Source organism: Strongylocentrotus purpuratus, unplaced genomic scaffold (assembly GCF_000002235.5).
Source record: "Strongylocentrotus purpuratus isolate Spur 01 unplaced genomic scaffold, Spur_5.0 spur5_scaffold_20, whole genome shotgun sequence".
Classification (NCBI taxonomy): Eukaryota; Metazoa; Echinodermata; class Echinoidea; order Camarodonta; family Strongylocentrotidae; genus Strongylocentrotus; species Strongylocentrotus purpuratus.
Genome location: NW_022145606.1, coordinates 41335602 through 41351143, shown reverse-complemented (window position 1 = coordinate 41351143; position 15542 = coordinate 41335602). Strand labels below are relative to the sequence as shown.

General features: G+C 38.6%; 1 protein-coding gene across 1 annotated transcript; it reads right to left on the bottom strand.

The window, feature by feature from the left end:
* Positions 1-1634: 1634 nt before the first annotated feature.
* LOC115927732 (protein NLRC5-like) lies at positions 1635-12795 on the bottom strand. The gene is made up of 4 exons (XM_030993959.1): positions 12697-12795; positions 10785-10851; positions 5043-5348; positions 1635-3262 (listed from the first exon to the last, which is right to left on the bottom strand). The coding sequence occupies exons 1-4, from the start codon at positions 12793-12795 to the stop codon at positions 1635-1637; spliced, it is 2100 nt and encodes a 699-aa protein (XP_030849819.1).
* Positions 12796-15542: the final 2747 nt, after the last annotated feature.

The following is a 15542-nucleotide window of genomic DNA, read 5'->3' as shown; positions in this document are numbered from 1 at the left end:
GAAACAACTCCGGATAATATCGCCTGACATTCTGTGATAAGAAGACCCAGTCCTCTCATCCTCTTTCTCGACATGCTTGATACATTCTCCTCTAATTGGCGAGAAGAAAGGTTGATGCATGTGAGATGCTGTCCAGTCAGATGTTGACGTAGACTAGTCTTGATCTGAGATATGTTTTCTGTCTTTTCATCTCCGAAAGTGATATCGATCTCTTTCAAGCGAGGTACCGATGACAGCACTCCTTCGTAGCTTTGTGACGTCATTCTCTCGGCTGATAGCCTTGTGATGGATTGAAGCTTCGGAGGAGATGAAGGGAAACTGAGAGAGGAGTCTGAGATGTTGAGAGTATCTAGCATCGAAAATGATCCCAGGCAGGACCATAGTCCACTCGTCACGTCGGTGGTTAAAGTAGATCCCTCGAACTTTACTGTCCTAACCTAATGTTAAGACAGAGAGAGAGAGAGAGAGAGCTAGAGTTAAAGAACTAGAATTAAAGACAGAGTGTACTAATGAAATAACATCAATTAGTTCACCTCTTGTCTTTTGTGGTAGTCATTAAAGCAATCATGACTGTAGCCTGATGTCATCTCGGAATATTATCCGGTAGGTAATGGGAGCGCCCTACCCTACTCCTCTTCTTCTATCTTGAATATATTATAGCTCATTAGTTTTACAGAGGCTACATGCTTATATTGACTCTCCCTTGTCACTTGTATGGTGGTATGGTATTTATTGAAACATGCATCGCAGTAACATATACTGAATTGCACATGGATATACATTGCATTTTAAAAACGAGAGTACAATTTAAAACAGTATCATTTACATAATTATAAGTACACGTATTATGTCACATAAAGAAAAGAGGTTAAAAATGGAAAGGGAGAGAGAGAGAGAGAGAGGAGAGAGGGAGATGAGGAGAGAGGGGAGGAAAGTAAGAAAAAAGAAAGAAAAGATAAGAGACCGAGAGATATAGTGAAGAAAGAGAAAGAGCAGGAAAGATAGAAAGATGGAGAAAGAGAGAAAAAGAGAGAGATAGAGGAAGGAGAGAGAGCGGCAAGAGGTAAAGAAGGGGGAGGAGAGAAGGGGAAACTCGCCAACAATTAAAAATTACATACAAATTGACGATAAAAAGATAAAAGTATGCATTGCAACATTGACATTACGAATAGTATTAATAAGAAGAACAAAAATCTGACTGACATGAGCGCTATACAAGAACCCACTATTATTATTATTATTATTATGGCTCACCGAAAAATCTTTTGGTAAGTTGTAAAATGTATAAATGAGAATGTTTTCTTTTTTAACGCAGATGGTAGTAAAAACATTTTAACAAGTATAATAACTTGCTCTACATGAATATGACTTATTTCAAAAAAACTTTTTTGTTGTTGTATTTTTTAATTTATTGTTTATGTTTAATATGCAGTACCTTGATTGAGGCCGTAGTTGAGCAAACATAGATTAATAATGAAAGTGAATCATAACTATTGATCGTTATATCACATAGTAGCCTATTATTTTTCAAGATGCAGTTAATTATGAACCAAAATAAATTACACACAAATATTAGTTCTTTGACTGATAGTTACAGCAGAGAAATGAAAACTTAGACAATCTTTATGAAATGATTATTGTATACACATTTTGTCAAAGGAAAAATCGCATACCTCAAGTTTAAGTTGCTTCGGAAGATTTCGCATCCCAACGACGGTGTAGACAGTCGGTGACTTTAGAACAATACTCTCTGCATTCACACATCTTTGAACCAACGAAGACACATTTCGTTCAGTACCTGTGGTCTCTGATGAGCAGTCAAGGAGAATGCGATATCGCTCGCTCTCATCCAAAAAGCTGCTATTAAGGAGCGCTTTCATTATCCGTATACAGAGGCTGTTGTCCGTGCCAGCAGTGAATCGGATAAGATTCTCGTAGTCACCGATGTTTGCTTTCATCTTGCGCAGTACTCTATCCAATTTGGAAATCTTCAATGGTAACAGGAAGCGGCTTGTTTGATCAGCGAGAAATTTCCCAGCCGAGTGTTCTTGGGCGAGTTTGTGATAAAACTCAATGGTAGTGGACGTGGTCTCGATGGACTGAGGAAGGCATGTGATGTTAACAGTCGTCTTGGATAATATTCCAAGCCTACATGCCATATCAAGGGTTGCGGGAACTTTATGGAAATCATGAGGCGTGAAGACTAGTTTTTTAGCATCGTCGAGCAGTCCAGTAAGGGCAACTTCGCCTAATTGATGAATTATTTCCTTTAACTTTTTTGGTGTGATTTTCACACTTGACTTCGATCGTTCGTTTGCATAGTGCATTAGAAAAACATTCACCTTGTCCAGCAATTCTGTTTGAGTTGTAGTACCACTGTCCAGTAGGCCCTCACTCCATACGTGACAGATCATGAGACAAAATAAGGGTGTCTTGACAAGTTCATCAATAAGTGGTTGTTCATCAAGGTAATCCTTCAGACTTTGTCCCTTACAAGGATTCGAAGTCGAAGCAAAGAACTTGTTGATGTACTCACATGAGCTCTCTCGCGAGAATCCTTCGATCCACATCTTTGTGTATACCCTTGGAAGATCATCTTGATCGAAGAAGTTCTCTAGGTGAGGGCGTGTTGTTACAAGGACTCGACACTCTGGAAATTCCTCCAAACAGATGACCTTGATAATATTGCTCTCTGAGCTTCGCTGTGAAGAAGAAATACCCGCATATTCATCTAGTCCGTCTAGTATTATGTGGCAGATGCCCTGATTCTTTCTGATGAAACTCTCCAGACCCTCTGGCGTGAGATCATGAACATCACTCAAAAGCTGTGATTTGATGGCTTCTCCGATCGATGTAAGCTGACTTGTGTTTCGGAATTTCACAACAAACAACAGTGGCAGATGTTCTAATGCTGACCCCCTTTCTCTATGAACCCAGTCATAAGCCATCTTAGCAACAGCCGTGGTCTTCCCTCGTCCAGCCGGGGCCGAAATGAGGATTCGTGCCGGCAGTTTGCCGTTTACTTTCGTTGAAAATATTTCAGCAACAGAATTCTGGAGTATTTCCTTCTTTTTCGTGTCTTTTCCACGACCGTCCTTCTTCACCATTGTGACAACCGTGTGCATATCTTCGAACTCAGCATAGTCATTGCGATCCCATGGCTTCATTTGAATTTTGCACAGTTGATCTAGATACTTGTTCTCCAACTTTTTGCGACATTGCTGAACAGTCAAGGATTCCGAGATCTTCTCACTGTAGATATCTGAAACGATACAAGCATATAAAACAAAATGTCTTATTGCACTCCTGCAATATCAGCCCCTTCCCTTTCCGACCTAGTAGGGTTCCGTTATTAATTAGTTCTTGTTCGAATACATCAATTTTCATTGTTCCGATGTTTTTCCTCTTCCCCATGAAGAAACGGGCTGGAAACACGCTTAAAGGAAAACTCCAACATTAATGGCAAATTGCTCTGACATGAAGCAGAACACAAATAGAGAGCCTGTCTGGCGAAATTTTAAACGAAATAGGACAAACAATAAAAGCTTTTTTATTTTTGAACAGTTGCAATCGCTATACGTAAATGACGAAAGGAAACTTCAAATTGGCCGAATCGGTAATGTTACCGGATGTATATTGGCGGACATCTCTCCCATTTGTTTTAACACACGGAATGACTAAAATGTCAATTTGTCGAAATGTGTTACTCGGGAGTATCTTCCATGCTAAAAGGAGATATAATATATATGCTATCCATATTATATTTTTGGTAGTACACCAAGGGGAAAGGTTTCTCTAATTGTATTCCGCTTTTACACAAATTAACTCGTTACAAAATGTGAACTGCCCTTAAGTTAGTCGGGAAATATCTCTTCAAATCGATGTGAAAATTACAACAAGTTTAAGATCCTTTTGAACTTGATTTTTCTAACATAATTATATATTCAAAAGATTTTTTTTGTATTTATTTTTTACAAAATTCAATTTACAAGTATGTTATTTTTTATTGAAGCCGGGTGCTTTCTTCCCAACTGTTAACATCTTGGGATTCATACTATTTATTAGTTATACTTATTATGGATAGAAAGATAAACCGATGAGCAAACAGTGGATGAAGGAACTTGAAATGAACCGACCCTGTCCTTTAACAACCTCATACATTGCGTATTAAAAATTTGTGCGCAACTTTGGTAGCTTCTAACTAAAAATTATAAACATATTTGACCTTGAATCATATACGGTAAATGGTAATTAATACCATATTCGTCATTGTGCTTCGACGGATGTTTGAGCAGCAGGCTTTTCAAAAAGTATTGTCAAAATCCACATGTACCAAATTTGGGCTGAGGCATGAATGTAGGTCAAAAACCATTATGTGTGTGTTTAATACCTCAGTTTAAAAAAAAACAGTTCCTTACTTATTTACATTGACTGATAAGCAGTGGAAATGAAAAAAAGTATTAATATCTAATCGAACCCAATAAAATACGGAATTCAAATTAAATTTATGATGCTATCTTCGTTATGATATTACAATCTTGTCTTCATTGCATCCCTTGTTTTAGACGATCCTTTGCATTGAGTGATAGAACATGGATACATTTTATATGGGATGTTTATTTTATGAAAGTCTACTGTCAATTTCTGTAATACTTATCATCGTAAAAAGGGTTTTTATTGCATTTGGGTTTAGCAATCTTTCATTTGCTACTTGTAGAATGGCGTAGCGGACAAGTTGGCAGAGATAACTTAGCTATCATGAGATATGAAGTTAGTAGACCGAAGAAGCGCATGCAATATGGTTTGACCTACATTCGATCCATCATGCCAAACTTGGTATGATTTTGACAACACTTTTCAAGGACCCTGGTGCTCAGTCACCCGTGGACTAAATAATATGAATAGGGTATCATTGGACAGAAACAAGTTACTTAACATCATAAATTAGATTTCATGGATATATTCTATTTTCATGTTTTCAATTTATTTGTAAAGGTATAAGAGGTGATTTAAAGCACTCTGCATGGCACTATTAGACCCACCTGGAATAATCGGTGTCCTCTTGAGATATGCACTAGCAAGCATGACCAGCTCAGCGTCAATGAGAGCTTGTTTCAGTCTGATATGCTGGTCGCAGGGCTCCACGGTCTGTCTCCAGTCAAACAGCATGTCACGTGTTCCCTTGCAAGTCACCCGTCCTTCTATCCTATTGGTCTCTGTGTATCTATTGATGTCTGCCACCGTGAATCCGAGTGTCCGTCCTAAGGCCTCCATCTGCTCGCCCGTCTCGATGTCTTCAGCCAGCTTGAAAAGAAGATCATCGGCAATACCTCCATGTGCCGCCATACCTATGGGGAAAATAAAAAAAAAGGAGAATAAAACTTAAAATATTATTATGAACGTACATTATATTAATTGGACAGTAAATAAATTCAGTATTCCAACAGGTCATGTATAAATCCAGATTATTGTCGCTTTAAAATTTGCCCGTTTACATTCATTTAAAGAGCCACGCCTAGCTTCAAAGAATCGGAGCAGCTATGTGTAGTAACAGGTACCCTACTTGTTAGTCGGGACAGGGGGCCACAATGCCAAACATTTCATACGAATGAATTGCGCCTTAATTAACATTACGGTCGTGCTTGTTTCCAATAATATAAATTGCCCCTTATATTGATAAGTCAGACTCTTTTCACGCCTAAACGTTAGCCCCTTTAAACTACCAATCTACTCATTTTGCTAAAAGAGGAACCTTCGAAGCTATACATTATCATCCTTTAATACCTATGCCTTTTTTAAAGTTAAAATAATGTCAAGGTACTAATCGTTTTCCATTTTGTTAAACCCTATCTAGCCCGGGGAGGGGGGTAAGAAGCCCCCCCCCCCCCTCGACATTTTTCGCGATAATTTGTTAACGCAAAATAACTTGCACTGAAATGTTGTGACTTTTTTATTTCGAGTCTTGCGCATCTTTTGAAAAAAAATTGTCGAAAATCGAACCTACCATTACAAAGTCACGTGTCCTTTTGTCTTTGCATGTCAGCCCGAAAATCGCTCATTTTTGTGATTTATGTACAAAGCATATGGAAATCTTATTTTTCAAATAAAGAGATAAAACATTGGTTATTTGGTCTTGTTTATAGTTTAGGTGTTTAATTTGGGGTCAAAATAGTTGAATTATAGTTGGAAATGAAATAAAACAACTAAAAACAATAAAATACATAAGTTAAAAAAACAGAGAAATACATAAGAAATTATCAAAACAATAGATAACATAAGGAATAACCTGGCTCTTCCAATTTTGTTGGCTGTATTATTATCCCAAATGGTCTAAATAATATATGTGGTGAAAATTAATGTTTAAATATGAAGAATATATGATTTATGGATAAAAATGTGAATGTTATTACCATATTTGCATAAATTACCATAAATATGCAAATGAGTGAATTTTTCAACAAAAAATGGAATTACCATAGTTTTCTATACACTTCACTTTATATGCATGCAATTTTTTGCGGTGATCGGTCGTTTCACGGTCGAGATCATAGAAAGGGGGGCCTTAGAAGCCCCCCCCCCCTACCCCCACCCCCCCCCCCCCCCCCTCGGCCGGGCTATGCAGTTTCAAAATAGCCCGGGCTATATAGGGTTAAGAACGTAAAAGTGTACGCAGTGAAGGACAAATTAAGGCAACAACGCGGGACATGTCAATCGCGTTACAAAGAGACAAAATCACAATTCCTGCCAAGCCAAGTTGTTTTGCCACGTTTCTCTCCCTAAAACAAATTATTTCTCATAACCTCCGTCACATTTCCTTCTACTTCAAAGCAACTGAGGGCATTTTTATCGACTTTCCCTGAAGCAACCTCGCCACGCTTACTGGGAATCGATATAAATGATGCAACCTTAAAGCTAATGTTCATTCTTTCATGATATTATGTTCAAACCCCATTGATATTTATCTTATACAATTCAAACCCAAATGAGCCATAATACAAACATGAAAAGCGTTATGCTGAAGCAGTATCTTGGATTACGTGATGAAATAATCTTGACGATGATTCTTTTAACTATGTATTGATTAAAATATTATACAAATAATTCATGTTTATGGGTGCAATAGTGCCAATATGTTCATGAGTTGAAAGATTAACATTCTATTCAATGAGGCGTCAGCCGAGTTGAATAGAATTAACGTAAATTTTTCAACGAATGAAAATATTCCCACTATTGAACGAATGAAACACATTCATTATTTGTTTTATACAACATCGAAGAAAATCCAATAGAACGTTTATCAACAAATTATGCTTTACTCCTTATATTAAAGATAAATTAAAGTGGGGGTCAATTAGAAATTTCAGTTACAATGGCTGTTCTTGGCACACCAGAGGTCAAGCTCAGACGAGACACGGATTGCAAAAGAACAAACACAGACTCGCAAATATAGCAATCGACATTTCAGTCTTTCCCCTTTTTAATCGAATAAGATGCATACTTCGGCGCAACACATGACAAAACCATGATTTAAAACAATCTTCAATTTTTTTAGACAATACGTTCAGTCATTGGCAACCAATGGCCAGAGTGCTTTGAGAACTCGTGTGATGTGACTGTGTTTGTTGGAGATGGTCACTATACTATACGAGGAGCAGCATTCTGTAATCTTGTTATCTAATACACGCAAGTTCTGAGGTAAGTTGAACAAATGAAATCAAAGCATGTGCGTTTTTCTCTGTGGCAAAAGATACAGACAATAAAATGTGTGTTTTTCTCGCACGCGTCACTAGCTTCCCAAAATCGAAACATGGTAATTTCGGTAGACAAGGTGCCCGAATATATGTAAGCAACACGGTACTTGGATTTACATTGTCATAATTGTCCTATATAGGTAATATTGATGTTTAAATTACATTTCTTCCTTTCTTAGGGGGGGGGGGGGGGTGCCCAAATTTGAAATTATGGGTCCAAAAAAACAACGACTCGCAACGACTCAGCCAACCGCTGAATAAGCGGGGGGGGGGGGGGGGGGTTGATAAGAGGACACTTTTTTAGGGGGGGGGGGGGGGGGTCCCAAAAAATCGCAACGGCTCAGCCAGCCGCTTATTAAGCGGAGGGAGGGAGGGGGGTAAGATGACATATATTTAAGTTCATCTATAAGGATTTTTTTGTTTTAATAAAAAAAAAGGGTTCTCCCCATAAACATACACAAAACATACACATAAAACAACTCAAGGGGGGGGGGGGGTTTAACCCTACTCCCCCCCCCCTGCGAACGCGCCTGTGCGAGCCAAATACTGGTGCGTAATGTTGACCATGCATATACGTAATGGGGAGGGGGTGCAGGAAGGGGCGACGTTTCATTAAATTATTAGAGAAAGAAGACGATTCGTTGTACCGTTCTCGAAAATAATCCTCGTCTGAATACATTCCCCCCCCCTCCCGCGCGAAACGCGGAAGCTATTACGTTTCATTAAATCATTAGAGAAAAAAGACGATTCGTTGTACCGTTCTCGACTCTTATTCCTCGTCTCAATTCAGTCCCCCCCCCCTCCCGTGCAAAGCGCGGAAGCTTTTTACGTTTCATTAAATCATTAGAGAAAGAAGACGATTCGTATTACCATGCTCGACTCTTAACCCTTGTCTCAATTCAGTTCCCCCCTCCCGTTATTATAACATTATTTAAGAAAAAGACGATTCGCTGTAACATTCTCTTTTCTTAATCCTTGTCTCAGTTCAGTCCCCCCCCCCCCCTCCTGCGCGAAGGCTTTGACATTTCATTAAATTATTAGAGAAAGAAGACAATCGTTGTACCGTTTTCGACTCTTAATCCTTGTCTGGATTTAAAAAAAAAAAAGTTTTTTGTCTGCTCCTTTTTCTTCCTACGTCCTCTTCCTTTTTTATCCTCATTTGTTTTGGCCGGCTTTTTTTTGGGGGGGGCGCCCCCACCGCCCCCTGGCTACGCGCCTGCGGTCAGATGAACATATTTTGATACCTTGTCCGCCCCCGGAAACTCAGGGGTTTAAGGCAATAAATTACGGTCAGATAAGCATTCAGGGTCCCGCCTTAGGACCCCTGGTGGGGTCTAGGGTGCGGAAACCCCAGAATCTCAGGGGTTTTAGGCATTTGATTACGGTCAAATGAACATATTTTTATACCTTATTTGTGACACTGGCAGGAAACTGATTTGCGTGAGGTCCAGCGGGCGGAGCCCCCAGAAGCTCAAGGGTTCTAGGCACCAAATTGCGGTCAGATGAGTATAAAGGGGCCCACCTTAGAGCCCTTAGTTGGGTCCCGGGGCAGAGCCCCTGTAAGCTCAGGGGTTTTAGGCGTTTAATTACGGTCAGATTGGCATTGTTGATACCATATTTTGTTTTTTCTTTCTTGCTCTCTTTCTTTCTATTTCTCTTTAATATTCTTTTTTTAAATATACGGAGGGGGGAGGAGGGAGCTGGAAGCTCCCGATCCCCGTCGTTCCACGGGCCATGACATGTAGGCATCTCAAGAGGCATATTTATTGCCTGGCTGTAAATTTAGGAATTTGTCATTTTACAACAAAAGCATAACAAAGTATAATTGACTAAAAAATGAGAACAAATCTCGGAAAATGTTGTCATTTCAGCATTATGTGTAAACCACAGTTATGGAATTAGTAATAAACCACGATTAAATTTTTTTCCCCGAGCCCCCCCCCCCTCCCCCTTCCCCCAATCTACACTTTGTTGGCGGAAAAAATCGCAGCCGATCTCCCCTTCCTTTCTTCTTTCTCTTTTTTTCTTTCCCTTTCCCTTCCCTTTCCTTCCTTCTCTCTCTTTTAGGTTTGCTGGCGGGATTAACCGCAAATGATCTATTCCCCTTCTTTTCACCCTTTTTGTTCTCTTCCTCTTTTCGGTCCCTTTTAGCTCTCCTTTTTTCATTTTCCTTCCTTCTCTCTTTTTTAAGCGGGAGCGGGGGGAGGCAAGGGCCTTTTGCCCCACCCTACCCCGATCCACAACTTGTTGGCGGGAAAATTGCAACTAATACCCCCTTCTTTTCTTCTCTTCTCCCCCAATTTACTTCCCTTTATCTCCTCTTTTCCTTTTTTCTTTCCATTTCCTTCCTTCTCTCTTATTTTTTGATGGGGGGGGGGGGGGGGGGGGGGAGGCAACAGCCTAGGAGGCGAGGCCCCCCCCGATCTCCCTTCCTCCTTTTCTTTCTTCTTCTCTTCTTTCTTTCCCTTTCTCTCCTCTTTCCCTTCTTTTCCTTCTCCCTCTCTCTCTCTCGCTCTCTCTTTCCCCCTTTTTTTTCCTTTTTTTTTTCCTTCTTTTTTTCCCCTTGTTTTCCTTTTTTTCCCTTCTTTTCTTTCCCTTCTTTTTTTCCCAGGGGGGGGGGGGGGGCGCGGGCCCCGGCCCCCCTGGATCCGCCACTGGGTTGCATTGTTTGCTTGTTAATAGCTGTTGGCTTTCAAACTGATACTTTGACTTGCCAAGTTAAGTCAGGGAGCAGAAAAGTCTAGTATTTGAACATACAAATTCTGGTCAGCCTGAATAGTAGAATAGTATAGACTCGAACCTTGAAATTTTCTTGATTTAGAAATTATAAGGTTTTTTTAAGAGGGCTCCCTATTTGTTGTCTGGCATTTATAAGAGTGCAACCATGCAGGGAGGCAGAGAATGCAACCAAAGTGTCAATCAAGGTTCGACGTTTACTCTTTACGCTTATCCAGAAGAAACGGTAATATGGAGCACACCAAACGCATATAATAAATTAGAATATAATTATATGGCCTCATATCACAATCTTACCTGGGCTAGTCTGCACTGGAGTCTTCTTTGTGGTCTTGTGAGTCCTGCTGATTAGGTAGATATTTACCTGTAGGAGATTCACAGTGTATTCTGTTATTGCTTGTACAATAGCATAGGCAGGAACACTATAGCAATACAAACTGTTTTTCATATAATACAATTGAAGGAGAGAAGCAACTCAAATGATGATGATAAACACTTAAAAGAAAAGATATTTTCAATTGATTTCAGATATCCTTGTTTAAAATTAAACTTTTAAGGCCCGGTGATAATTAAAGCATTGAAGCATAGGCAAACACGTGATTTCCAAATCAAATGCTCGACGAGTTTAACTCACGTACATAACAGTGGAATCGGTAGTAATAGAGGTATAGAGGTTTTAGAGTTAATAGCAGCATCAGTAGGAGTAGATATAGAAGAATAAGAAGTGGTAGTAGGAGAGGTATTTGTAGTAGTAGTAGTACAAGTAGTAGGAGGGGTTGATATGTTGTAGTAATAGTAGTATATGTTTAGTGGTACTAGTAGTAGTAGTTGTTGGCATAATCGTACTAGTAGGAGTATACTAGTATGTATAGTGGTATAAATAGTAGTAGTAAAGCTCGTAGTACTACTAGTAGTAGGCTTAGTAGTATCACTAGTAGTAGAAGTAGTAGTATAACTAGTAGAGTATCTTTAGAAGTAGAGTTAGCAGTAATGGTAGTAGAAGTAGTAGTAGTTGTTGTATTTTTAATCATAGTAGAAGTTATAGTAGAATATAGTTTTAGTATTAGTAATAGTAGCAGTATGCCTATAAGAGTTGTAGTTTATTAATTGTATTTATTTATTAGTCTGTTTTTAGTAGGGTGGCTCCATCAGTAGTTCAATACTGTTTTCCGTGGAGGCCCTACAACATAAATACACAATTTACAAACATATTGATGTAAACAATCCAAATCGAAACAAAATGAATTAGGTTACAACATTTTCGAACAAAACAAAAGAAACAAAAACAACACAATGGACCAGTTCAATGATTTAAATTATTATAACGCCAAAACAAAAGATTAAATAAAGAATTTGATGGCGCATTTCTTAAACAATTAGGTAAACTATTCCAAAAAGCCGCACCATCAAATGAAAAACTTTGTTTTCCCATTTGGGTTTTTATTTTGGGTAAAATTAATTCTGCGTTTTTGGTAGGTAGTAGTAGTAGTAGTAGTAGTAGTAGTAGTAGTAGTAGTGTAGTATAGGTAGTTGTTATGGTAGTAGTAGTAGTAGTAGTAGTAGTAGTAGTAGTAGTATAAATAGTAATAGTAGAAGAAGTAAATAGTAGTATAGAGTTGAAGTAGTAGTAGCAGTCAGGCGTGGTAGTAATAATGAGAATACAGCATTGTTTTATATGTTCAGGAGTCTATCTATAAATTAGTGTTACGGAACGATATAGCATATCAAAATAATAATTTCCCCGCTTTATTCAGCTAGGGGCCGACAATCCATGATAATAATAGGAAGTTTTCCCACTCGATTTTTTTTTTAGGTTTAGGGGATGCATGTGGCTACTTGTAAACTATACGCACATTTCCTACAACGATTTATTATTGAAAATCACTAGGGAAAGACGTTTACTTTTAAAAATTGTGAGCAAGATAATAAACCGCTTGATTCAAAGCATGAAACTTGTTCTCATAATATTATTGGCAGTATTATAGGACCTATATATACATGTATTTCTATGAACCCAGTGTAATTCAAAAAAAGTTTTACCTTCTGATAGTCTTTCACCTAATTCACCAAATCGTAATTCATGAAGTTTGCTCGCTAGTATGGAACGCGTTTGGGTGCTGTCTCCTTGGTTGTTATTCCATTTGATGAGGAGCTCCACCAGAGCTTCGTTAACGTTGTTGAGATGTTTGACGATGTTTGATTGACTTACGGCGTATGAATACCCAAGAGCGTTGCACAGTTTAGAGTATTTGCCCGGACCTATGTCTTCAGCTAATGATATCAGCTCGATTTCCTGCAAAGGCTCCATAATGCTATGGAAAATCATAATATAGACAGAATACATTATGTGATATAAACTCCATTTCCTGTAAAGTCTCCATAATAATTATAAACAGACAATACATTATCTTTTTTTTTAAAGCAAAGATTTATGGTACTTGATCCAAACATCGGTACATTAAAGCAAGAAAGGTGCATACCTTTATTATTCAAATTGCAGCAGCAAATCTTACACATTTTCAAACATTCTTTGCAAAGCGAATATAAAAATATCACCGTGACCAAAAATTCATGTTAAGATACAAATAATTCCTATTCAATGTCCTTATCACATCATGATCATATATATGGCTTATACCCAGTGAATAAGATCGATCTTATTTACTGGGTGTAAGCCCCAAATATGTTCAAATAATTGAAATTTCTCCCAGGAAGCATTACATTTAATATAACTTTTATCAAAAATAGCAATTATAAACTATAATTGTATTTTGGAAAGCCCTATAATTATCAAGCCAGTTAATGATCAATTCGTAACAGTAGAATACAGAATTCAGCAGTGGATACTCTCAAAACGCATATCAAAGTATAGCGGTACTATAGAGTATACTATCTGAAATAAACTAGATAAAGTTTGGTGTAAGTCAGTTGCGTAGCTCCAAATAGGGGGGAGGGCAAATGGCACATGCATGTATTCAGTTGTATTGCGAGAGAGAGAGAGAGAGAGAGGGAGAGGGGGAGGGGAAGAGAGAGAGAGAGAGAGAGAGAGAGAGAGAGAGATGGTGGGCGGTTTGACTCCGGTTCAAATTCAATTTTCTTTCAGATCATTCATCATGTTACTAATGAATTTATGTGTCATGCGATTGCCATGTGACGTGAAAATAGTACCACAATAACGTGTATCGTCATCAAAATATTCAAATAGTATTGAAGAGACGATGAACAAAGAATAATAATATTATTCGTTTGGGAAATATTCTTTTATATCTCACTCTTTCTCTACTAAATCCACCGAACAGTGAAATCAACAGAGCGGCGTCTAATGCGACACGAATTATCATGAGTCAAACCTGACAAAGGGAATTGCCATGTCATTGGTTGAATCAAAGAGTAGCCAATGGGGAGCGAATATTGTTTACATTGAGTAATCTTGCCTGTTTGTAAAAAGCCAGTTAAAAATATTGGCAGCAGGCATGAAATACTACAGGAGCACGACCTTTAATTAATTGCACTGGAATTTTCTAACTAAAGTGAAAACTGGATGACCCTTTGTTTTTTGAGAAAGGTATTAGAGATGTAATATTTAAAGTGAGACGCATTTACCTTACAATGAAAATATGTCATATAGACGATATAAATATTATTCTAACTGTCGGTCAAGTGAATCTAGCAGACTGAGAGGAGGATTAGGAGTCCTTTTTAAACAACCTCTTGTAAAGGGAACTACCATTATTGAAAGAACCTGTAGTGAATATATGTGGCTGAAGCTCAGGCAAATTAATTGTTCGGCTTTAAACATGATATTTATATATGCCTAATATACACACTACCTGCCAATTCATCATAAACATTGAGAATACCGGTATGTTGGCTCAGTCAGTAGAGCGTCCGCCTCACAACCGGGAGGTCGTGGGCCGCGACATACCAAAATACGTTAAAAGACGGGAGTTTTTATCTGACCCTAAAAGCACTCATTTTGTTAGGCGACAATGGGACATATAAAGGAAGGTACACTTATCAAGTTATATCGAAGGAGAAATCCACTTAGAAAGGAAAAGGGACACGTGTCAAAGTAAACAGGACATATATGAGAGAGGTGAACATAACCACGTCTCCAACCTAAAATGGTGCACTTAAAAGTAGGGGTGAGGGAAATTTATTACAAAGTTAAAGGGGCACTTTTTATGCCTAAAAAGGCACTCAGATATGTAAAGGGGCCTTCATTAGAATGGGAAATATATAATAAAAAGGAAAGGGGCATTTATAAAAAATCAGAGAAGCACTTGTCAAAGTTAAGTGGCACTTATCAGATTTTAATAGGGCCACGAACATGTATGAGAAGGGGGGAAGGGGCACTTGTCAAAGTAAAATGGGCAACTATCAGATTTAGATAGGACTCTTACCAGAGGTGAAAGGGGGGCACTTATGAGAAGGGAAACAGGGGCATATATCAAAGTCATAAATAAAACATTGGAAATAGAATGTGCAAGACATGAATGTGATCAAGCAATCAAGATGTTCATGTTAATCCTCCAGCACAACTAACCCATTCATAAATTTGAAGACAATAATTAATGGCATTTTGCCTATCATCAAGACAATAAACCCAAGGGATAAAAATGTATTTGAAACGCCTTCAAATGAAGATCTATATTTACCTTATTGACGTTGATATAGTGTAAAATATTTCATCACTAAAATGTACCAGTGGCGGATCCAGGGGGGGGGGGGGCCCGACCCCCCCCCCCCCCCTTGAGAAAAAAATCATGTAAATCACGTGATTTTTACCTTTTTGGGGGGTTGCTTGCGCTCAAGGGGGGGGGGTGCAAATTGAATTTTTTTTGAGGATCAAAAAAAAAAAAAAAATGTGCTCATTACCACCCTCCCCCCCCCCCCCCCCCCCCCCCCCCCCCCCCCCCCCCCCCCACTGATTGACTTTTCGGCGCGATTTTCAAATTTTCGGGAGCAAAAAAAAAAAAAAGTTGGGCCCCCTCCCCTAAGAAATCCTGGATCAGCGCTACAACCAATCGACAGTTCCCTCTCTTGTTTGTTCGC

What these genes read in the sequence shown, in the direction of transcription:
- LOC115927732 (XM_030993959.1), bottom strand. Translation starts at nt 12,795, where the DNA reads ATGGAGCCTTTGCAGGAAATCGAGCTGATATCATTAGCTGAAGACATA. An exon ending in CTCTTGGGTATTCATACGCC is followed by an intron (nt 10,852 to 12,696) that starts GTAAGTCAATCA and finishes AATCTCCTACAG; the next exon opens with GTAAATATCTACCTAATCAG. An exon ending in TCCAGTGCAGACTAGCCCAG is followed by an intron (nt 5,349 to 10,784) that starts GTAAGATTGTGA and finishes TTTTCCCCATAG; the next exon opens with GTATGGCGGCACATGGAGGT.